Below are 23,697 nucleotides of genomic sequence, written 5' to 3'. Positions count from 1 at the left end.
ACGCACACACATGTGCATGGTAGCGCACATGCATTGGTGCTGTACAATGCATTGATGTACGATGGTCGCGTGTGACACGTCGCGTGCGATTACTCTTGACACATACACATGCGATGACACATGGCGTGCGCACACGCTCGCGCGACACATATTCATTGCCGTAATTCTGGCACACATGCGCGTGCACACACATGCACTCTGCTATTACCGCGCACACGTGTTCGCCTGGATATCCCACATCTATACTCACACTTGCACACGCGCAGCGCCACACCCGCATAACGCGTCGTTGCAACATGACATTGCACTGTAGCGCGTGCGTTATACCATTTATGGATCGCGTGCGCGCACACACGCACACCCACATGAGCATGCACACACACACATGTGCACGCACACACATGCTTGCACACAGTGCACACACATACACACACTTGCACACACGCGCACCTACACACACTTGCACGTGCATGCAACACACACACACTTGCACACACATACACTGAGTGGCAGCCCTAAAGCAAAGTCGCATCCGGTTTTCAGCCCTGTCTCTCTCTCAAGGGTAGGAAGCACCTTTTGCTTCGGGCCCTCTGTGCCTGGCACCCCTACACAAGGAGAACCGGGTGACGACTTAGCGCTGGGGTGGTTCTCCGGCCGTCTCGGGCCCTGCCCCGACGCCGAGCCGCGTCGCACGGGTGGGCCCAGGACAAGCACAGCGGGACCACGGCCCGCGGGGTGTGTGCGCTGTCGGGAGTCACGGGTGTCTCCCCGAGCCGGGGTGTCTCCCCCAACTGTGCCCACGCGTTCCTGCCCCCAGGGCCCTCGCATCCTGGCGACAGGCCACCAGGGCCCCGTCCACTCTGCTCCCAACACCTGACTCCCGGTGCGAGCGCCACCGAGCGGCCGCCGCGCGCAGGCACAGAGCCGCGCTTGGGACAGAGGGACCGGCTACAGCATCAGATTTCAGAAGCAGCGAAGAGCGATTAGGGCAAAGCCGTGTCCCTCCCTGAGCTGTCCCCTTAGAGTCCTTTCTCCTTGTCTCCCAATTAGAATGAACTGAGGACAAGGTACTTCCTCTAAAGCCTGTCTGTCAACTCCTGTGACCGTCCCTTGTTCCCACCTGCTCCTCCGCCCGCACCGCCTCGGCCACGGGGCGCGGGCCTGGCCCTGGGTTCCCGAGGCAAAGCGTCTGGTCCGGGCCCGCGGCGACCCGCTTTGCCCCCGCGCGCCCCACCTGGCGGGCACACCTACCACGATGATGTCAGCCAGCTCGCGCTCCAGGAGCCTTTTCAGCTGCCCGCGCGTGAGCGCGCAGCGGCCTCCGGTCCCGGGCCCCGCGTAGCGGCCGAAGGCTTCGATGATGCCGTTGATGTTTCGCAGCAGCTGAGGCATCGCGGGAGTCAGGCTGGGGACAGAAGAGTGGCCCCTGGGGGCGCCCGGGTCAGCGCGGGGGCGGGCAGCGCCGCCCCTCCGTCCTTCCCCGGTGCTCTGTGTCCCCCGCGCGCCCCCAGGGCACCGGGGCGCGCGTGCTGCTCTGCGCCAGCCCGCCGCCTCCGCGGGGTGGGCCAGGGCGGGCTGCTTTGCCGTCCGTGCCTCAGTTTCCCCGTCGCTTAGTCTGAAGGTTAAAGCACTTGGCAGACGCCGGTTGCTACCCAGCGCCAGCATTGGTAGCATGGCTGTGTTACGTGCACACGCACGGTTTGTCGCGTCTGCACACGGCTCCCAGGGCACTCTCCCTGTGGCCTCTGTGACCCTTATCGTCCGCACTTTTTTATAGGTGAGGGAGCCGGCTCTGGGAGGTCAGGCGGTTTGCCCAAGGTCACACAGCTGGAAGGGGACCAGGAGCCCTAGAACCCACACCCTTGGGACCCAGAGGCGACCACCTTCTAGACCCTGTCCTGTGGGCGTCTCTCTTGGCCTGTCACCTGGTGTTAGGGTCCTGCTGGGGACACCAATAGGCGGTAAGGATGTATGTGAGTCAGCGAGGCCGAGCGGGACCCCAGGAGCCTGACTGCCATCTCCTGCTGCCTGTCGCAAAGGTGTTTGGGAAGAGGCCGGGCCACCACATGTTGGGGACACTGAGGACAGGGCTCTGTCCCTGGCTGGGCAGTCTTAAGGTTCTGAGAGTCTAAGCGTCTCTGGATGTGAGCTCTGTCCTCGGCGTTGGGGCCTGTAGGGAGGTCAGCCTTCTAGTCCAGAGCCCTGGGGGCCTGTGGGGAATGGTCCCCGACTGAAGGGACAGGCTTTCCTTCTCATCAGCCGTGCTCTGGGAGGAGGGGAAGCAGGTCCCGGCTGTGGCCGGTTGGGCTGGAAGCAGAGACCTGGAGGTGCGTGAAGCAGAAGCCCCAGGGAGACCGACGGGGGACACGGTACTCGGGGGAGCGGGGTTCCCATGGGGGGGCGTGGGGGGTGCCGGTCCGGCAAGGACACCGGGGGGCCGGAAGGAGGGGGCGCGGGAAGGAAAGGCCTGGTCGGAGAAGCAGGGGCATGAGGGAAGGAAGGAGGCAGCTGCTGGACACAGCAGGGCGGGGGCCCGAGGTTTGGGAGGTCACAGACCCCAGGCGGCTCTTTTAGGGGTGTCCTTTCTACCATCTGATCCGGTCACCAAAAGTTACAGGCCGACCGTGCCTCCTTGTGCACGTCAAAGGTCGAAACCCAGGACATTGCACCTCGACGGAGGCAGAGAAGAGCCTGGTTTTTGTTTTTGTTTGTAAAACCACGCAGCAGACCTTAACCGCTAAGCTACGAACAGTAAGAACAGTAAGACGGCCTTTTCCAGTTACGCCTCGGGTCCCTTAGAATAAAGCCACAAAATCACGACGTCCCCGGGGCGCGGAAGGGTGGCCGTGGGAGCCCCTGCTTCCCTGAGACGGTTCAGCCCCTCGGTGGGGGCTGGCAGGAGGAACCTGATTCAGGTCTGCAAGAAGCTTCCAGAACCCTGAGAACAAGACACCGTGGCTGATCCGGGCAGGCCCAGGGTGGTTCTGTGGCTGCAGCAAGGGCCTCCCGGTAAGGGGGGTGGCGCTGGGCCAGCGCAGGGGACGTGGTGGGGCGGGGGGTGGTGGTAAGGAGCACCCGTGTGCCTGAGGCCATCAGAGGGCACACGTTCTGCCCACGGCCCTGGTTTAGGAGCTCAGGGCACAGAGCGAGAAGGAGGTTCCCAGCAGGGGACTTACCTAACACACGGGCAGGGTGAGGCAAGTGGCAGCTGAGCAGTGTGTGTGGTGCCAGTCAGCGGGACGGGAGCCTTTTATAGGGGATTTCGGCGAGGCTGGGTCACTGCCACGCCGCAGGAAGGCTTGATTCATGCCGGCCCGGCCCAGCCCCGCCCAACTCTCCTTTCCCTGGGCACGCTGACGCTGGTGGCTGCGTGTGCCTCACGCCCGGGCCACCCCTGCCACGTTTGGTGCCCTCTCGGTGCCTCTCATTTGTCCCCAAGTCTGTCTCCTCACGACAGGCTCCCACGTGATGGGTCAGCAGTGCTTGCCACGGGCGGGGTTCCTGGTGTCTTCGTGACTGCGGCGTCGTGGGACTTCATTTTTGTAGATACAAACATTGGAGAATATTTTCATCTAGTGAGGGTTAGCCTTTTCAAACGGGCCACTTTGGGAGGCCCTACACAGGTTTCTGGTGACGTTTCCGTTCCTTAGGACATTCTTGAAATTTTTTCTTCGGACTTGCCTTTCATACCCAGGGTATGAGACGTGCGAAGAATCCAACCTCATTTCTTTACAGTCCGGCCTCCCGTTCAGTTAACACACCGGCGTTAATAGCCCTCGTTTCGCTGATGCCGATGGCCATGCGCGAGGCAGGCGGTGTGGCCGAGCCCCATTTCTAAGAGAGGACGGGGAGAGACCCTCAGAGAAGTGGCCCCACGGGGAAGAAGGGAGTGGGCTGGGCCGGAGCCCCTCAGCCCTGGGCCATGCTCCTCTCTGTTACAACATGCCACCATTCGGTCCTCCCTCTGTGACTTTTGGCACTGTACAAACATCGGATTTGTCCTCCGCGGAGGAGGAGCTGTTGTCCCTGGGGATCCTAAGCAAGAAGCACCCTGAGCTCCGGAGCCAAGTCCCGGTGACTTGGCAGAAGCCACATGGCTGCATCAAGGACAAGTAGCTTCTCGAGGGGCTCTTTGGATGGGGCCGGGGTGTCTTCACCGCCCTCACATGTCCACATGCAGCACACAGGTGGGAAGGCGTGGTGAGGCCTGGGGTGCAGCACGCACACACCCCAGCACGGGGTGGGGGCGGGCTGAGGAGCAGACTGCGGGACGGACAGCGCCAGGCCGGCTTCGTGGCTGGAGGGGTCTGCGAGGGAGGGGCTGGCTCGGGGGTCAGAGTCAGGAGAGGCCGGTCTGAGAGCCGGGAGTTGGGAACAGGAGGGGCCAGCGGATCAGCCTTTCCTGCTGTGAGCGGTGTGCTTAGAACATCCAGAAAGGTTTGGGGAGCGAGGGAGCGTGAGCCGGGGAGCAACGGGCCAGGCGCTCAGTCCGTGAGGTTATGAGGTGGCGTCTATGCCCGATTTACTTCCGGATGGGAGACCGAGGCACTCAGAGAGGTCACAGAGAGGTCAAGCCAACCACCGGAGGACACACACCTAGAGAAGTGACCCCCGAATTCGTACTCAGGGTGGCCTGCCTCCGAAGCCTGGGTCTTTCCACGCGCCCCAGGCAGGACCAAGCCTGGGTGGGGTGAGGAGCTGTGAGGCGTGTGGGCCCACAGCGGGGGGCGGGGGAGGCAAAGGGGGTGTCTGCGTGGATCACGTAGAGGGTCGGGGGGTGCTGGGGGAGATGAGGGGGAGAGAGCAGGACTCACGGACTCTAGTGGAGTGTGCAAATGTGTGAGTTTGTAAAGTTCGAGATGAGTTGTTACCGATGAGTGACGCTCTCTAGCAGTCACATCTCAAGGCCGTGTTGGCAGCAGACGGGGCTCCAGGGACCCTGCTGGGGGCTGAGTCGGACTCTTACCCTCTGCTCTTCACCTTGGAGTAAACAGAAATATCTCAAAGAAACTCATTCTCACACGTGGATTTTTGTCTTACGCACTTACTCAGAAATTCATAGCTGACTTCTTGATGTATTTCCACAGATACCTGACAGCCGGTGTGCGCTACACGTGGTGGGCTCCGGTTAAAGAATAAGGAACATGAGCACTGACTTCCTGGGGAGTCGGTCTGCTTGGGAGAACGGGACCCAGAATAATTACCTAAGAATGGAAGGTAGGATTTTGTAAAGTGTTCAAAGAGGTTGCTCGCCAGACACCTTCACCTCCTCCAGGAGCAGGGAAGGGTGACGGGCCTGGCAGCGGGTGGTCATCCAAGGCTCCTCCCAACGAGCGGGACGGCGGGGGGTGGGGGGAACGCCACGATCCTACGTGTCACGCTTGAAAAAGAACAAAAATGGATCTGAAAGCCAGACAATGGCGCCTGCGGTTCCGTGGGCACTGACAGAATTCACCTGTCCACCCACAAGTCCCGCCTGAGGGACAAGGCGACAGGCACGCTTCTGAGAGAGAACAAGAGCAGTGGACGGTCCGGGCCTCTTTCTCTCTGCCCCCGCCGCAGCCTCCTCTCCCGAAGCCCCTGTCCAGGACCTGGGCACAGCATCCCGGAGCCCAGAGGCTCAAGTTCAGCCCCAGGGAGGATCAGGCAGACCCGGGAGACGTCCCTGTGCGTGCCCTCGTTTCCGGTGACTTAGTGTCTGTGAGACACGCTGGGCCTGACCCCCCGGTGACAGGCCGTGTGGCCCAGCCATCTCCCCGAGTCCGGCTCCCAGCAGCGAGCAGGTGGCCCACATGGCTGTTAACATCCTCGGTTTGGCCGGGAAGGCGGAAAGCTGCCGTCTGAGACGGAGTCTGAATTTCTCAGGTCTAAGCGTCTGACCCATAGGCAGAGCACCTGGAACAAGCAGACGGATGGTTCCGGTCTCTTCCCACCGGGGCAGAGAAGAAATATCATGGCAGGAGTGGGGGCTGGGGGAGTCCTTCCCTTCTTCACCGGTGGCCCCACTCAGAACCCCACGAAGTCCTGGCAGGTCCAAAGTCTGTCGACGTAAACGTGATGGGAACACGCAGTTCTCGCTATGCCCTTGTTCTCGTCATCCTCTCTGCTCGAAAGTTTGGACCCGTCGCTCCCACTGGACGCCACTCACGCCGCCTTCTTCCCTTCCCGCGGCCCCGCTTCCTGCCGGGGGTGTCCCCGTCCGCCCCCTCCGTGCACACTGCCCCGCTCGCCCTCGGCCTTCTGGGGGTCCCTTCCAGGCATTTGCCTTACTCTCCTGTCGTGGTCACGCTTGTCTGTCTGCTCAGTCGTCCTTCCCTGATCGTGCTCCCCTTTGGGGACAAGGCTGGTTTGTAGTAAACCTGTGGTGACTTGACGTGGGAGTCCTGTCCTCCTTCAGGGGGACACAGCTTCCCCCTGAAACTGAGAGCCGGGCAATGTGTCCCCACACCGTGCCTGGCCCCGTGTTCCATCCCACTTTGCTTATGGGATAGCTCAGCACACCGCCCCACGGGGGGCGGGGGTCCCAGGAACGAAGCGGGAAGAGCCACATGGCAGCGCTAGTTGGGGCGGCCTGGGTCCATGCTGGGCTCCCTAAAACCCCACCAACCTGTCTGTGCTGAGCTCCGCTGGGGCTGGACGACTTCCTCCTCCAGGGATCAAAGCACCCGCCTCTCCCAGAGAGGAAGAGGGATTAAGAGATGATGACAGGGCGCTCTGAGCCCAGGGGTGACAAAGGGAACACCAAGAGTACGCGAGGGCGAAAGCCACTGAGCGAGAGTCACCTGTGAGGCTCGGAGCACATCCGCGTTTGATGGGGGAGGGCGTGGCACTCCGTGGGCCACCGAGGTCACTCTGGGGCCACCAGCTCTCGGTGAACGTGCTCACTCGTCACCTTCCCAGCTTGGTGTCAGGATGCCAGGCGGGCACACGGGCAGTGGGGACAGACCAGCACGGCGGAGAGGAGCCTGCTCCTTACCCGCGGCAGCGGCCGGGCACCCTGGCCTAGCCGAGCTGACGTATCACAGCACCCACCCCGCGGTCTGGGCACCCTGGTTTCCCCCATCCCAGCTTTGCCTAGTCTGTCGCCGCCCACCCCCAAGTCCTCGGTAGGTCTTCAGTCCCTTCCTCGGATCTTGGTCTGGATCCTTGGTCTTTGTCTTTTTCCCCAAGAGGACTGCCCCAGAATCCTTTAATTTTAACGGAGTAACATATTTTTTCTTACCGAAAGTGCTACATGTACACGAAAGAAAATTGAGAAAGTCATGGTATCTAAAGGGAGATTCAGCACTGCTGTGATACCACCTGCCAGAAGCTGTCATGAGACGAGACCTTCTCCCGGGCACTTTTCCATGTGTGTGCGTAGCTAATCACAGTGCCAGCGCGTGTGACCATGCGGCGCCCCCGGCACCAGCGACACGGGTACCAGTGCTCCTCCTGTACTCAGAGGACGCGGGTACCAGTGCTCCTCCTGTACTCAGAGGACGCGGGTACCAGTGCTCTCCTGTACTCAGAGGACGCGGGTACCAGTGCTCCTCCTGTACTCAGAGGACGCGGGTACCAGTGCTCCTCCTGTACTCAGAGGACACAAGTACCAGTACTCCTCCTATACTCAGATGAGGAGAACAAGGCACAGAGGAGTGAAGTGACTTGCCCAAGGTCACATGGCCTTCGAAGGGCAGGGTCAGGCACCGAGTCGATGGATGGTGATTTCTAGGACTTCCGGCCCCTGCACCCCGTGGTATATCCCCCAGTTTTGTATCTCTCATTCCACCGCTCCCCCAAACCCCTCCGAACGCAACGGATGTCTTCAGCACAAACAGCAACAGCGAAGCAAGGCTCTCTGGAGTCTGTGCATTTCCACGCTTCATTGCGGCCCTGCGGTATACATAGCTTTTCTCCGATGTCGTTAAATAACCTTCAGCTTTTCGACATCAGGTTTGGGGGCGGCGACCCCTCCGGCAGGAGGCGCCAGTCATTCCTCACCGTCTTTGTGATGTAGGAAGCCTCTGCTTGCCTAGGAGAACCCACGAGATGTATTTCTTAAACATCTATTTTTAGAATTTAGGAAACATCTCTTCTGGGGAGACAAGGCTCTAGTATTTGGAGCTGGGATCGTGGTTCTCATCCTGCAGAGGGGAAGTTGGGGTGGGCGGGTCCACATTCATCAGGTTTGGAGAATGTTTGACATTTTGGGGTCAGTATGCTAATGATCTCTCCACCCCATGCTCTCTGAGCCTCAGTTTCTCCACCCGTCAAGTACGGATAATGGGAGGACCAGCCTTGCTGGGCTGTGTGAGGCTTACACAAGTTGATCTACATCAAGCATGGAGATTACTCGTTGATACCTGGTAAGAGTTTACACAGATTAACTCATTTCATTCTCACACAACCCAGGGAGGTAGGTCCTATTACTATTCTTATTTTACAGGGGAGGAGATTAGGATCAGATTATAAGTGGCCAACCTAAGTCCCACCGGTATTAAGTGACTAGACTAGGATAAACACCCAGTCGTCCGTCCTGAGAGTCAGCACGTCTAACCCCGCGCTATCCGGCCACTGTCTGTATTGGAATAGGAAGAGGTGGGTAAAGGAGGCGGAAAGCCTGGCCTTTCCTGCCCAGAAGTTGGCAGTCAGGCTGCTTTCGTGCCTCTCAGCCCCTCCTTGCGCAGCCTCTTCCAGCCACACCTCCTCCAGGAAGTCTTCCCAGATGAGTCCCACCCACGTGATCACTCCTATTTCCTCGGTCCACTTTCAATGTGTGAACCCGATTGTCTTCATGGTGCTTTGCAATGCTTTGAAAATGAGTATTCAATCCAATGGGCGTTTCTCCAATGCCTAGAACGCGGGGTTAGAACCACGGGGTGTGCAGAGCAGACCCGGATTAAACGTCGCTTCTCCCTGCCAGGTCTTTCAGAACCTTGTCGGGGACGGGGCCAAAGACAGCGGATGAAATGTCAGTGGGACAGAGACAGACCCGTGTTGCAAAAGAAATGTAAACAGCATTCGCGGTGGCCACCGGGCGCAGAGGGGGTGACCCGGGCCCGCGCTGCCCCCGCACCTCGCGGCTGCAGCCCGGCCTCCGGCCAGGGCCGCGGAAGCTTCCCTGGGCCCCTGCTGGGCGGCGGGGCGGGCGTGGGGCCTGGCGCTGGGGCGGGTGCCCGCCGCAGCCCGGCTGCCACCTAGTGTTGAGCCGGGCGCACAGCACGAAGGCCGCCGCGGGACCCCGCCCTGCGTGGGGACAGGCAAGAAAGAGGGGAAACCGAAAGCCGCACAGAAGCCGCCAAGCCGCGGAGGGACCAGGCAGCCGGCGGCGGGGGCCCCTGAAAGCCACCGGCTCGGCTGCCGCTCGCGAGGCCCGTCCCTGCGTCTCTCACTTGATCGTTGGCGTTAGTTGTCATTTCCTCCGTTTTACAGATGCGACTTATCCCTGGACGGGTCAACGGATTTGTCCAAATCTGTCGCCCGGTTAAAGGCTTTTCAGACGTGGAGAGGTGGGGTCCGGGCAGGTGCCGAGTTTCACGAGGGGTAGGAACATTCTGGGCGGAAGGAAGCACCAAGTGTGGAGGGTCTGGGTGACACCGCACCACGGGGACTGTGCCAGGTGACCAGAAGCTGGAGAGTGGGGCTCAGAGGTGAGAGGCCCCCGCACTGCCCCGGGACGTGCGTGAGTGACCACTGGGCTGGAGGAGCTGGCAGCCAGCGAGACAAGTGCCAGCAAGTTCTGCACAGGAGCCAGGACCGGGTGGGCACCAGACGTGGGGGACCTTGGAGGCGGGACCAAGGGGTGACCTACAGGACAGTCGACGACAGATGCAATGGAGTGCTGGGCCTGCCGACCAGCAGCTGGCAATGGAGGACGCGAGTCAGGGAAATGCACCAGCCCTGGGGCCCGGCAACGCCAGGGCAGTGAGAGTGGCCGGGGCGTGTCCCTAGGGATATGGGGACGAGAAACCCAGCCAGCTCCCCAGCCGCCGGGCGCCAGCTGCCGAGGGAGCCTCAGGCACCTCTGGGGATGCTGACTGGGAGCAGGCGGGTAGAACGGACTTCAGTTCAGAGCCCCAGGTAAGAAAGGGCACGGATGTTTTCCTACCTGGACCGACCTGGACCTTGTCAGGACAGGTGTGGGGCCAGCACCTGGGGACAGGTAGGGCGTCCCTGCAGAGAATAAGGAGGCAGAGTCCTGGGCTGCACGTGTCCGCCCTTCACACGCTGCGTGGAAGGACTGTGCGTGGTCCAGCTTTTGACATCCGCCACGTTCTGAGGACTCGCTTTGGTCTTGCTTTGCTCTTGGTTTCCCCAATAAAGTTCCCTTCGAAAAAATCGCACATACCTACTTTTCCTAAACGGGAAGGCAGAGCCATCTATTCCTGTGCAGGGCAGGATAATGCAAGGGGCAGACACGGCGCGGGGCCCAGGTCTCGGGGTTCAAGTCGGAAGGTTGGTAAACTGAGTCAGGGAGAGGAGAGCGACTTGGGAAGAAGCCAGGCCACATGGGGTCTGTGCTGTTGATGACGTCACGGCCCTCTCAGCCGGCACCCTCAGAGGCCTCTGCGGCCCCGCTCCCTCTCCCCTCCCAGGCCCCCCGCAGCCCCTCCTTCTTGCTTCCCGGTCCTGACTAACGGCTAACTAGGTGCTTAGCCAGCAGGATTGTATTGTTAATCTATCAATAATAGGATCCGATTTGCTATGTGACGAGGCGCCTAGACCTTTGCTACTCCTAGACCGTCTTAACATTCTCTTTTCAATAAAAATCTAGCTGCACAAGTAAGATGGACCCACTATGGGAAAATCAGGACGGTATGACGAGGACAATGTAAATCAGATAGTTTTTTCAGTTAATTAAAAACAAATGACCGCATCTTTGATGACGAGTGAGTTTTTCCCACTGCAGGACCCTGCTGCTTGGGGCCTCGTACACAGTGAGCGCTCAGTCGGCCCTTGTGGGGCGGCTGATGCTTGCCCGGTGCCCATTGTGCTCCAAGCCAAGCTGCCTGAAACACTGGGAAATAAGGTGTGAGTCGGAGGTAGCGCTGGTCTGCGGCATAGTGGCCGGGCGGCCGGCCGAGTCCCACAGAGGAATTTTTTTTGCCCAGGTTAGCTGGTGGCTTTCTGCCATGACAAGCTCAGCCCTGCAGGAAGTGGCTTTGGATGGTGCTCCTGGATCACCTGAGTGTGAGTTAATCCTGGGAGGAGTCGGTCTCCGACAGTCACATGCGGAGTACCTACTGTGTGCCAGGTACTGTGCGGGCCACGCGGGACGTACAGGTGAGGGCTGGCGGAGGTAAGATCCGCAGACTAACTGGATTGCGACCTGGTAAATGTGGTCATGGAGTTACATACAAAACACCGGGCAAGCAGAGGGGGTGGCTCCGGGGTGGGTACTCCAGGAAGGCTTCACAGAAGAGGCGGCCTGCGAGCTGGGCCTTGCAGGGTGAGTGGCGTGCAGCAGGCTGGGGGGCTTCGGGGCCGGTGGCGAAAGGCAAAGGTATCCTAGACAAAGTGAAGAATCAGAGCGTGGCCTGGAGGCGTGAAGGCTTCGCGGCGCTCCAGGAACCCACGCGGCCCTCTGTGGCTCACGCAGTCAGGTCTGGGCTGCGCTGGCAAAGCGGGTGGCTGCCGGCCCCAGAACCCCGCGCACAGCCAGCCACCCCAGACTGCAGGGCACCCCTCCTTGCTCATCCAGCAGGGCATGGCTGTGCCTGTCTGTGCCGGCCAGGCCCACTGCCGGCACCTCCTCCCCTGAGGCCTCCGGGCTTGTGCAGACAGATGAGATGTTCCCTCGCTGCTCCCTGTCCTCATTGCTGCCTCCCCACCCCCGGCCACGCGGCTCGTCACTGTTTTAGGGTCTGTTTTCTCCACTGGACCGTGTGCTCCTCCCAGGCAGGAAATGTGCTTCGTCTGTCCCTGCGTTGGTGACTTCGGGCCCTAGACTTGCACAGAACACACACTCGCACACGCCTCATTCTTTAGGTTGTTCTGTGAACACGTCCCAGTTGCCCAGCAGACCCTGGCTCAGTCCCCAGCCCCCGTCCCCGACCTCATCGGGGGTGAAGGTAGGGCTCTGAGCAGTCTGATGCAAGGGTGACAAGGTCCAGGGTCAACTGATCTCATCAACCCCAATTAGTGCTTGATTGCGAAGGTCACCGTCGGGGCCTATGTAATCAGAGCCCATTATTTAACTGACTAAAACAGGTTTTCAGCTGGCGGTTGGACAGGTGCGTACTGCCCGGCCTCTCCCACTCCACCTGCAGGGCTGGTATGTGACAAATTTAGGTGGCAAGTGCTCGGAATGCCTCGAAGATCCTGCCAGCATGCCGGGTGCTACTGGAACAGGGAGGACCCCGATGACAAGTGTGACCTGATTCCTGAGGCCTTTTGTTCCTGGGATGGGCCTTGGGATCCTGCCCAGCTGCTGACCAGATGTCGAACGGCCCACCAGGGACTGGGAGGACGTGAGGAGCATGTCCCCTGGGTCCTGTCCTGTCGCGTCACTGTCCACATCTGGGAACCCAGACCTTGACTTTTTTGGCCAAAGAATCATTTTTATAATTTTTGTCAATCCCTAATTCCCATAGGGGAGTTGTGTAATGATGCCTTTCCAATGGGCGGCAGATGGGTCAACGGATAAGCAGAGGGATGAGACTCAGGGTCAGGTAGTAAGTCATCCTACGGAGAGATGGGTGGGTAGTAGAGCACGTGGACGGATGGATGCGTGGGAAGTCAGCCTTCCTGGGGACGTAAGGTCTTCCAGCCGGTGGTGGCAAGTGCTGGTGGCCGCCGCCATAGTTCTGAAGGTTCGCCACGAATAATCGAAGAGCTGAATATAAAGGGCAACTCTGCCAGTTATTTGTCAGGAAACAGCCATACACGAATGCAGCTGATGCCTCTGCAAAGATTTGCTGCCCACCACGCCCTCCTACCATGAAAATGTCTTATCCCCACTTCTCGAAATTGATGGGGAGAGAGCGAAGGGACCCGCAGGCAGAGCACCTGCAGAAAAGCTCACCTACGAAAATAGTAAAACACGCAGCAAAACCACACTGTCGCCTTCCTAACCCCAGCCTTCGGGGGCGAGCCCTCTCGTCGGAGCCGCCGACCCCACCGCGCTCTGTGAGCACTTTCTCCGCCTCCCGTGACGTCATGAGCATTTTTGTCTGTTGCCACATAGTCTGTATAATTGCTTTTAATGACTGTCAAATATTCCATTCATTACGCTGCTGCCCAATAACTAGGTGGCTCGCGTTGTTTGGTTTTTCCTTTGCTTATTTTGACGAATCAACAAATGCTAGGTGTTCCACCCAGAGCCTGGCAAATTTATATATCTAGTAGGTGCTTTATTTTCTTCCTATCTCTCTCCTTCGCATGAGTCTTCGTATTTGGGGTTTTCCTTAGGATACATTTTTTAAAAATATCGAGTTCAAGAACTTAAACGGCCGTAGGGCTTTTCACACGTACTGTCGCCGTGTTGCTTTACGAATAACAACGACGGTCATGTAAATAGCTCCACGTTTACACATATTAGCGCATGAAATCCTCCCCCCCATCCCCAGGGGCAGCCATCGCCCCATTCTAGATGACGAAGCAGAAGCCGAAGGTTCAAGTCGTCTGTCCACCGTCCGTCCCACGTCCGTTTGGTTTTCTTCTTTCTCCTCGGGGTCCAGGACAGTGTCCAGCCCAGAGAATGGCCTCGGTAAATGTTCGTTGAATGAACCCACAAGCAGGGGGCGTCACAGTTCAAACTCAGATCAGTTCCACGCCAAAGGCTGAGCTTTTCCCCTTAAGCCTTGCCAGCTGGCTTGGCGGGGGGCGGCGGGTAGAGATGCCGGCATCGCCACACCTTTTAATTAGGGACTCAGACTCAGTGAAGAGCCCACCCACGCTGGCTCAGGGCAAACGGGGGGGGGGTGGGCGCTCAGGACCCACTTCTTCTCGAGCCCCCCCATGCAGCGCCATTCCCCAGTCCTGAGGACAGTCCCATGGGAGAGGGGTGCTAAGTGCTTGGTGACCACGTCGAATCCAGAGGACGCGCCGGTGTCTTGCGCTGTGCGACCTGACTGTGCACTTTTAGGAAAGCTGCCCTCGCTGGGACCCGCTCTGATTCCTGCTCCACGGGCCGGGGAGGCAGAGCGGCCCCTGGACTGAATTTCCTTCGGGTCTACCCTTCCTCGTTGGGGACGGTGAGCCCCACGGAGGGCCCGCCCCGGGAGTCTCGCGTGCGCGTCCTCGAAGGCCGTGGCCCCCTGGAGCAGGGCGGAGAGCTGTGCCTCGCTCCTCTTGCCCAGAGTGTACGTGTCGAGCCCCGGCGTGGTCCTTCAGAGACCCTCTCAAGAGCAAGGTCCATCCGCTGAGGCCGGGCAAGGGCTGGGGAGGTCAGCGGCAGGGCTGGCCTCGGGGTTCCGGAGGCCACCTAGGCCACTAGGGCTTCCTGTGTGCTGGGGACTGAAGATGACTTTAAACGCTGACGCATCCGTGGGAAAGAGCGTGGGGAACTATCCGCAGAGGTTTGGGAGGGGACACTCGGGACCTGATGGCGGTTAGGACATAACAGGGTGAGGAGTCACGGAAGGGACCGGACATGGTCACCGATGCCGCGTGAACTGGATCTGGGAGGGCTCAGAGGAGCGGCAGAGAGGCCCGCGGGGCGGCTGATGCATGTTCTGGGCAGAGGGGGTGGCTTGGGCTACGGCGGTGGGAAAGGTGACAGAAGAGGTGGCCTCTTCGAAATGCATTTGGCGATCGGACGAACAGGACCTGAGGCGTGGGGCATGAGGGGTCCCCAGGGCGACCGATGAGGTTTGCGGCATGAGCAAAATGAGAACGGGCTCTTCTTCAGAGGCTCAGGTCCTAGGCTCAAGACATCCCTGCAGATAGGGGACACGCTCCTTGGTGCAGAAGGTCAGACAGGTGGCTCTGCCCAAGTCTTCTCTGAGCATGGCCAGGGTCTGGAGAGCTGGCTCCTCCTGGGTCGTTGGTTCATGCCTGTCTAGCCGGGGACAAACGAAGGCCACTTTAATTTACTCAACTATTTATTAAGCACTTGCTTCATTTGTGTGCCAAATTCTGTTCTGAGTATCAGGGACATGGCAGCGAACAAAACCTACGCAATGTCTACCCCATGGAGCTTACTTTATGGTTGGGGAGACTAACAACAAGCAAAAGAATAAATAAAGCATATCGAAGAGTTCCAGAGCTGCGGAGAGAAGCCGGGGTGAGGGGAGGGCGTGCTGGAGGGGGGCGGAGCGGGGTGCATGAGAACGGACAGCTGCATGCGTGCGGGGGGCAGAGTGCCTGGGACTGCTCCAAGAAGTGGTCCTCCCTGGTCTGTGTGGCTAAGGTGGCAGCGCCCCAGCCCTGCTGCGCCCCAGCCCTGCTGCGCCCCACCCCTGTTGTGCGTTAGTCTTCACCATCATCCTGTTCGTTTGCTTCCGAGTGATGATCACACTCTGTAATGATCTTGTTTATTTGTTTGCTTATTCCTTCAGGTGAATTCTGGTGTGGTTCCAAATGGCACCAAGTTTGGGAGGAGATGGAAATGGGGGTGGGACTGTGAAAGCCAAACCGTGACCCGGGGTGCTTGCCGAGTTCAAGCTGGGAAGGTTCTAGACTTGGATATTGGGCTCACAGTCCTAGGTTCACGTTTTGGAGATTTTTTTCAACTGGAGATTTTTTCAACTGGGAAGAAGTGGGGCACACTCACGGGAGAGGGGTTTGGAGAAGCAGCTTGGGTTGGAGACCCTGAGGCCTGGGGGAGCCGGGTGGGCCTCTCTCCCTTCTGGGTCTGGGCAGGGGTGCAGGAGAGCAGGGGTTCACACCGGGGCTGTTGTTTAGTTAACAGCAGCTCATTCTAACCTGGTGCTCAGATGCTGGGAGAGTTTAACGGGAGGGACCCCTGCCGCTGGACCGACCTTACACCTGTCCTCCCGCCTCCAGACGTCCCCACGGGAGCCGCAGCCAGGGAGGGGCACCCTCCGCCAGCCACCGAAACTCCCAGCAGGTGTTAATTAGGTCCAGCAGCCCAGAGATGATGCTATCCTTCCATCACTAAGGATCACTAAGGATGAGGCTAACGAGGGGCCTCCTGCTCTCCCCCCCTCCCCCGCCCCGGCCCCTCCCCAACTTCCAGAGAAGGCCGGGGGCTTGGGGCAGGGCCCGCCCTGGGGAGTTTGAGTGGGAGACGGTGCACGCAGCAGAGCCCTGCCCTGCCAGGCGGGCACAGGGGGTGGCTCGACTCAGACCCGGAGGGGGGGCGGGCGGCAGGGACCCCCACAGCCCGGACTCTGGGAGCTGGTCCCAGCAGGGGAGGAAGGGGCTTTCCTGCCGTGGTGCCACTTGCCACCGCTCCATCCCGCGGCTCTCAGCCTGACCATTCTTTCTTGTCGTTTTCCTCTTAACCGTAAACATGACACGCACGCGCACACACACGCGCACGGGTGCACACACACCCTCGTATACACGGTGCTTGTCACAGGCGCTGGAGGTCGAAAGTGACTTAGAAGGAAGGAGATGTGATAGAAGAGTATGCGGTCGGCATTGGGAGGTTCAGGCTGCAGTTCTTAGCTGATTCTCAGTCGTGTGATTTCGCCAAGTTACTTAAACTGTGCTGAAATATGCAGATCTGCAAAATGGGTGTTTTTAAAAATTCCTTTTTATCATGAACATTTACAACTGCTGTGAAGGGCTGAGGCCGTACTCAGCAGTTACGTGGAAGCTCGGGGTTCCCCTCCAGTGTCACGTGTGGAGCCACCATGAGGCCATATCCCTGACACAGTGGACCCCCACGGGGACAGAGCTGGTCAGCTGTCAGAGGTCCTAAACATTTAAAAACCCGTTTGAATTAGCTTCTTCATATGCAAAATGAGCGAGTCGGACCCACGACTGCAGAGCCCTTGCAGGTCAGTGTGGCTCTGAGGGGTCGGCAGGAGGCTGGCGTTTCTCTGGAGAGTCAAGACAAAGCTCTCGGTGGCCCCGTGGGGCCTGGGAGTCCCTGAGCCAGGCGGCAGGTGTCAGGGCATGGCCTTTGGCTCAAATGCCAGCCTCCCTCTTATTAGCTGTTTGGCTTTAGGCAAATTTCTTAACATCTTGGGTCTCAGTTTCTTCATCTGTGGATTGGGGTAATTATTTGTCTCACCTGCTTTGGGGTCGGGACTGGAGGATGAAACGAAAGAATGGTTTAAAGGCTTTCACGGTGGTTGGTTGTACGTGGGAGGCGGGAGGCGGCTGCGGTGGCCGCAGGCACCGTGGGAGCTGGATTTGCAGGTTCTGACTTCTCTCTCCAACCCTTCCGCAGAGCGCAGGGCTCCGCCTCTCTCGGCCCCGGAGGCGCCACCAGAGCCGAGGGCCCAGCCGGCTGGAAGCAGGGCGGGACCAGGGAAATTCGGAGTGCGCCACAGGGAGGGCTTCCGACATCAGCCAGTCTCGCCCTTCGTTTTCCAAATGAGGGAACCGAGACCAGGGAGGCAGGTGCCCGACGAAGCGTCATGCGCATCAGCGGAAAAGCCTGGACGACGACCCAGGTGGCCTTACAGGCCGTGCGTTCACGTTCGGGTTCGATCACTTACCCTTGAGGACTCCGCCTCCGTCACTGTCGCAGAGCCCCCTGCCCTATCCGGCCCGGGAGTTTGTCACCAGGCGGGCCAGAGGGGTGGCGTGTCTCCCCGGAGTCCACGGGCGCCCCCTGCTGGCAGGAGCTGAGGGCCGCAACCGCGAGCCGCTCGTGACCCCCGCCCCGGCCCCCGCCCCGGCCCCCGCCCCGGGCCGCGCCCCGCCCCGGGCACACGGTTTCGGGTTCTCATATTCCGGGTCGCTGTACCATTTTAAAAGAGATTTCGATAACAAGACGGTGTTTTTATATCTGCCTACATTTTAGTTAGGGTGCACGGGACAGTTAGGTTGCTTTCCGGGTGTTGCTTTTGTAGACTGTGCCTGGGTCATGACAGGGGAACCGTCACTGGCAGAGTGACATCTGCCAGGTCCGGCGCTAGGATTTTTTTTTTTTAGGCAAGGTAACCCTTGGCTGACTTCACAGATTGCAAGGACTGTGTCAGTTTAGAATCCCTTATTTTTTATTTTTTACGCCTGCAGCACCTGGTCTTCCTAGGTGGTCTCCCATCCAAGTACCAACCAGGCCCGACCCTGCTTAGCTTCCGAGATCAGACGGGATGGGGCTCGTTCAGGGTGGCGTGGCCGTAGAGTTAGGACTTTTACAATCATTACTCCATTCCCGTGACAACCTTATGTGGTGGCCATTTTCCTTTTTAATGTCACAGTTGAAGACAGTTCAATTCAAAGCGGTTCAGATAGGTCTTCTGTGCGACTCGCACCTCGGAGTCTGGGAGACCAAGGAATTCTGCTGGGAGCCCGAGAGAACGCTCCTGGGACATCTGGTGTGGGAGACGCCGGTGTCCCTGAGCCCAGGTGTACGCGCCCCGGTGGTGCCAGGTGGGCCAGACCATGACGCCGGCCGCGGGGCGGGGCGAGAGGTGCCCAGAAGGGTGGGGCGTGGCCAAGGCGAGCACTAGGACCTGAGATGGGAAAAGTAAAATTAAAAATAAAAAGCTAAGGGTCCGAAGGTGAAGGGGTGGACGTTAATTCAGGCCACAGGCAGCCGTCGTCGTGTGGGCGGAAGCGGTGGGCTGTGAGCGCTTTTATAGGTTTAGTGTAAGGTCGCAAGGGCGAGCACGGTCAGTCTAAATGCGCAGACCCTGACGTTAGCGTCCGGCATGCCCGTCTGTCCCCAGACGCATCTCTTAGCGAGCCCCTGTTAAAATCCACGTGTCCCCGGGGGGAGCGACTATGACCCAGCCACATCCTGGCACGGTCGGGTTTATCAAGCCACTTTGTCACCCACCCAGGACAAGGGGCACATGAAGTGACTGAAAAGAGCACCGGCGTTTTGATTGGATGGCGCCTGGGGAGGGGGCGGTGCCGGGCAGGCCGCGGGCAGCAGGCTGGCACAGGGCGGGGGTCCGGGGTCCGGGGCACACGGGAGAGACGAGGCGGGGCCTCCGCTGACCTTCCCGGCCCACGAGCTGCCCCGAGCAGCCGGGTGTCAGCTGGTGACCTGGGGTTCCTCGGTGCTCTGGCGCCATCTGCAGGGAGAGTCGTGGAGCGCAGGGCTCTGTGTCTGGAAAAGGGACCTCACAGAGCCTGGCAGGGGAGGGAGACCTTCTCATCAAGGCGCCCGGGTGTGTGCTGGGGGCGCTCAGAGTATCCTCCAGCAGCCACCACTGTTACCCCTGTCTGACACCCGTGCGGTCATCCCGGGGTCGGGGTACAGAACGTCGCCAGCTCCTCCAAAGCTGCCTCATGCTCCTCTTCCTTCAGTCCAAAGAGTGACTGCTTTATGAAAGCCGTCACCATAGAACGCTCTTGCCCACACCTGAACTTCATCTAAACCGAAAAAAAAAAAAATCATACAGCATATGCTATTTAGTGTCTCGCTTTTATCACTCAAAGTTATATCTGTGAGAGTCACCTGCGTTGCGGAGTTTATAACATTCCCTTCTATGAAAGGCTCCCCAGCGTCTCCTCGCACTCACATCCTTGGGCAGCTCAATTGTGAGCGGCTCCCCAGGTCCCTTCCCATCCCCCCAGGCCTTGTCCCCTGTCCTGTTGGCCCTGTAGGATTCTCCAAGCCCATTCCCCAGGACAGCGGCATGGGCCAGCTCCCTGGTGACCTCACGGCACCATGGCGCCCCGCCCCCATTGACCTCAGAGAGACTATTGAAAACAGAACAGATAGAGACACACGCCACAAGCACACACACACACACACACACACACACACACACACACGTAAATAACGGAAAATAACAACATAATAACTGTTTATCGACCACGTATTTTGCCATCGGTATTGTCCTGAGTGTTTTACACATGTTATGCCACTTAGACCTCCTGACGGTCCTGTGATGTAGATTCCACTCACGTTCCCACTGCACTGACGGGAAATCCGCGGCTCCAAGGGTTCAGCACATCGCCCAAGTGCACGTGGATAGAAATGAAGTTCAGGCAACTCGACCCCCAAAACGCCACAACGCATTCTCAACCGTTTCGATATCAATGAGGTTTCTCGATCTGAAGGGACAGTAAACATACACATGGCTTAGGTACGTCACTGCACGGGTAATCATCGGCCCTGGTGTCATAAAGGAAACTGACGTCCACTAAGCTCCCTCTGGATGTTACCATCACAGCAAGTCCATCCACATGGCTCAGACTGTCACCCTAGGAGCTTGGTGGATCCCCACATCGCTGATAACTGTGCTTCCTGGACCCTCGCTCAGCAAAGTCCCCGACGACCTTGGCTCCTTCTGTATGAAGCACCTGTGCACTTCCCTCTCAATCAAGACAAATCGAGACCCAGACAACACTATAGGCTACCGTGGACTCAAAGTATCTTAACTAGATACCATCCCCACACACTGACACACTCACACACACACACCAGCGGTCTATGACCATTCATGTCTGGTTTTGGCGTCTTTTTAATTCCAAGAATTACATGATGTTTCAAATAGTTCAGCCTTAAGGAAACATTTTCCACCCACTGCGTGTCTGTACCTTGGAGGGTCCTTGACTGAGGAAGGGTTCCCAAAGATTCTGCCACTGAGAGAATCAGACAAAGATCAAGCAGGTCTTATGACAGTAAATAGAGATGGATGTGCTAGGCCGAATTGAAATGGCAAAGCATCGCCAAGCGGGAAAACGCGAAGATTTTCTTGGACTGTCTGCACGAATCAGGGCGGAATCACACTTCATCGTCTCAGCAAGTGTTTACCGACCACGTGGCCGACTCTGCAGACACGGCACGACCTAAGGACATGCAGTTTCGGCCCACCTTGCCCGTCCTCCCACAGGGAGACAGAAGTTTGACAAAGAAGACAAACCACCATAATTAGTAATTCTAGGCGTGGAGGTGGATGGGGGCCTTAGAAATCTCCGAATGGTGCTAGGAATTCCCAGTGAGACTAAAACCTGTTCCCGTGAGCTGCTGTTTCACAGCTTACCTTATCACCCCAGCAGCGGGACGTATCCGCTGGTGGGGCTGGGTCTCGGGGACACCCCCGGCCCGAGCTCACGAGAGGGAAGGACGGTGGAAGGACACGGGCGTCCTCCCCTGACGCTGCCCACCTGACGCTAGGCTTCTATTCTAACGTGTGGGCGTCGGCGGCACTTAGTTCACTGAGCCTTTCCCCTGTGTAAGAAGGAGAGAGAGATGGGTGGGCCTCTCCTTCATCTGGACCCCAGGAGGCCAGCGTGTCCTGCCCACAGATCCTCTTTAAGTAACAGCGAACTCAGCAGCAAGGACTGAGCATGAACCTGTAGATTAATATCATATTTCATCGAAATATCATATTTAATTTCGATTAAATTATTTACGAAATAATGTCCGAATTCATGTCTTTTTACATAAATTATTAAATTATTTACGAAATAATGTCCGAATTCATGTCTTTTTACATAAAAGGGCACTTTCTGTCATAGTCACTCAAGAGACGATTATTTAAAGGGACATGTTGAACGTGTTTTTGTAGTAAAGGCCTTCCCGATACACCAGCATCGTCCTAATTTATTTGTTTCGGTAATGTGTCCACGTCTTAGGTTTATTAAAGCAAAGCGTACATGTCTGATGGAAAACGAAGTCCTTTCTATTATTGATTTTTCTCCTATTCGGGCAAAGTTAAGAACCATTTGGAGAGAAGGAGGAGGGCGTGGTCAGTAGAGCGGGGCCCAAAGGATTTAAAAATATTTATTGTCGCAGAGCAGCTCATTCAGAGCCATCCCATCAACACGACAGGAAAGCACGTTTGCGCCCAGCCCTAACGCGGCCATTCCAGTGACTGCTTTGGAGGCACAGCTCCCGCGTGGTCACGTCCTGCAGGTGACACTCGTCACAGGATGGAAAGAGGCCGAGGGACGAGAAGAAGCCCAAGACCGGTGCCGGTCCCTGGGCTTCGGGTTCCTCCGCCGATGTCTGGAGTCCAGGTGGGAAGAGGTCGCAATGCGAGGTGACAGCCGAGCTCAGAAGCCATGGTCAGCTGAGGCCGCAGCAGCCCTGGGGCTAGGGCCACAGCAGGAAGACAGCGGAGCAGGGCATCTTCGGAGGGCCCTTAGGGGGGCACTTCGGGGGGCACTTGGTCGTGGGCCCTTTAAGAGGAGGCTGGCGCGGCTGCTGGGTGTGCTGGCAGGACATCTAGGTGGGGGTTCAGTCAACCTAAGGCTTAATACAGACGTTTCATGGTCTCGTGATATCTTAGGTCATTGAACCTCCTTTGGAATCTACCCTGAGGCAGCTGGTATCTGGAACTAGTCATAAGTACACACGCACACACGTACACGCACACACACGCACACACGTACACGCGCGCGCGCACACACACACACCACACTCAAGCCAAAGCCTCCGTCTTGCTCATTTTTGTATCTCTGAGATATGGCACAGTGTTGTCCCATCTAAGATGTCCAGTAAATGTAGATCCCCCGCCAATGAAACGGAAGCTCTCTGAGAACTGTCCGTATTCCCCACCCGCCACCCCTGCAGCACACTTCTGTGTCCTGTCAGCTTACGAGAGCACCCCACGATTAGTCGGGGCTCAGGAAGTAACTGCTGAGTGTGTGAGGCATACATGGCGGGATAAACCAATGAGAAGAGGAAGAGGCGGGCGGATGGCCGGCAGGAAGTTAGTTACGCTCCGGAGAGAGAGAAGTCGCCCGAAGGTATTTCGTGGTGGTGTTGGGTGTCACCGTTTTCTCTGTGTGCCTCTCCATCCACCGTCAGCGTCAGAGAACGTGTCTGTCGGAGGTAAGTGGCCTAGGACATGTCCTCCCCAGCTGCCTCGGTCGCCAGAGGCCAGACATCGGAGAGAATTCAGGCCCGCTGACCCCTTGCCACCCACTTCGAGGTGCTGTGATGCCAGGCGGATCATCCTAGGCCGAGGCAAGGTCCCTCCTCTCCGTCCCTCCTCCCTTCCCGTCCCGTGTTCTCCGGCGCTTCTCACCTGACCGCTGTGCCTCTCGAGCTTCTGAAAGACCCACTCACGGGGTCAGACCTGGATGTGGACGGGGCGTCCCAGAGGCTCAGGGAGGGTGAGGAGCAGGGACTGAGAGGTGCTTTATGGGCTCCGGCCTGAAGAGGCTGCAGGAAGTGACTCCTCCCCCAGGAAGTGGCGGGAGCATCTGGGGAGTAACTCCTGATGCTCTCAGCCCTCACGCTCCGACCCTTCCTTCCTGTGACCTACTCTCCCGAAGCTGGAGGCTCGGACCTTGCCTAATCGCATTCCTCCCTAGGCCTCCACGAAGCAGCACGAGGATCCTGGCCTCTGGGCCGAGAATCTGGTTTCTCAGGACACTGTGGTCCTGCCTTGACTGGAAATACAGAAATGAGAACTCTCACCTCTTCTCGGCGAAGCCGCTGATCTGGCTCCCTTGGTGCCTAAGAACGTGCCTCTCCCGGGCCAGGGGCCAGCGGCCAGCTCTGAGCCCAGGCTGAGTCCAGGCTGCTTGCTTTGCGTGTCCCTCCTGCCTCTCTCTTCCCAGTGATGGAGGAGACTTGGGGGAACTACAGCCCGGACTGGCTGACTTGCTGGAGTATTTGGAAATAATTCTGCCTTCATGTTGACGACCGGTGCTTCCATCTCGCTAAACCTTACAACAGAGGATGCAGGCAGAGTGGGGGTCACGTCTGTGTTGTAGGTG

At 58.3% G+C, this 23,697-nt stretch overlaps 1 protein-coding gene, 1 long non-coding RNA gene and 1 pseudogene across 4 annotated transcripts in view; 1 reads left to right on the top strand and 2 right to left on the bottom strand.

Moving 5' to 3' along the window:
- CRNN (cornulin) overlaps positions 1-3,715 on the bottom strand; it is a 6,350-nt gene extending 2,635 nt beyond the window's left edge. Inside the window, exons 1-2 of one of the 3 annotated variants that reach the window (XR_005650048.1) lie at positions 3,177-3,711; positions 1,252-1,426 (exon numbers count right to left, since the gene is read on the bottom strand). Coding sequence is in view for 2 of the 3 variants with exons in the window: in XM_039849600.1 (XP_039705534.1) it covers positions 1,252-1,392 (141 nt within the window). In the remaining variant the exon portion in view is untranslated. Of the gene's footprint in view, positions 1-1,251; positions 1,427-3,176 lie in introns of all 3 variants that reach the window. The other 2 variants (XM_039849600.1, XM_039849601.1) reach the window with 2 other exon arrangements.
- LOC120592110 (uncharacterized) overlaps positions 1-11,610 on the top strand; it is a 110,842-nt gene extending 99,232 nt beyond the window's left edge. The window contains exons 4-5 of the long non-coding RNA XR_005650049.1: positions 5,088-5,217; positions 11,094-11,610. This is a non-coding gene — a long non-coding RNA (uncharacterized LOC120592110). The remainder of the gene's footprint in view (positions 1-5,087; positions 5,218-11,093) is intronic.
- A 6,462-nt stretch (positions 11,611-18,072) lies between these two features.
- LOC120592279 (uncharacterized) lies at positions 18,073-18,191 on the bottom strand (annotated as a pseudogene).
- Between the last annotated feature and the right edge of the window lie 5,506 nt (positions 18,192-23,697).

This window comes from Pteropus medius, unplaced genomic scaffold, assembly GCF_902729225.1.
Source record: "Pteropus medius unplaced genomic scaffold, Ma_sr-lr_union100, whole genome shotgun sequence".
In the NCBI taxonomy this organism is placed as follows: Eukaryota; Metazoa; Chordata; class Mammalia; order Chiroptera; family Pteropodidae; genus Pteropus; species Pteropus medius.
Note: the sequence above shows the minus strand (reverse complement) of the source record. Positions and strands in the feature narration are given on the sequence as shown.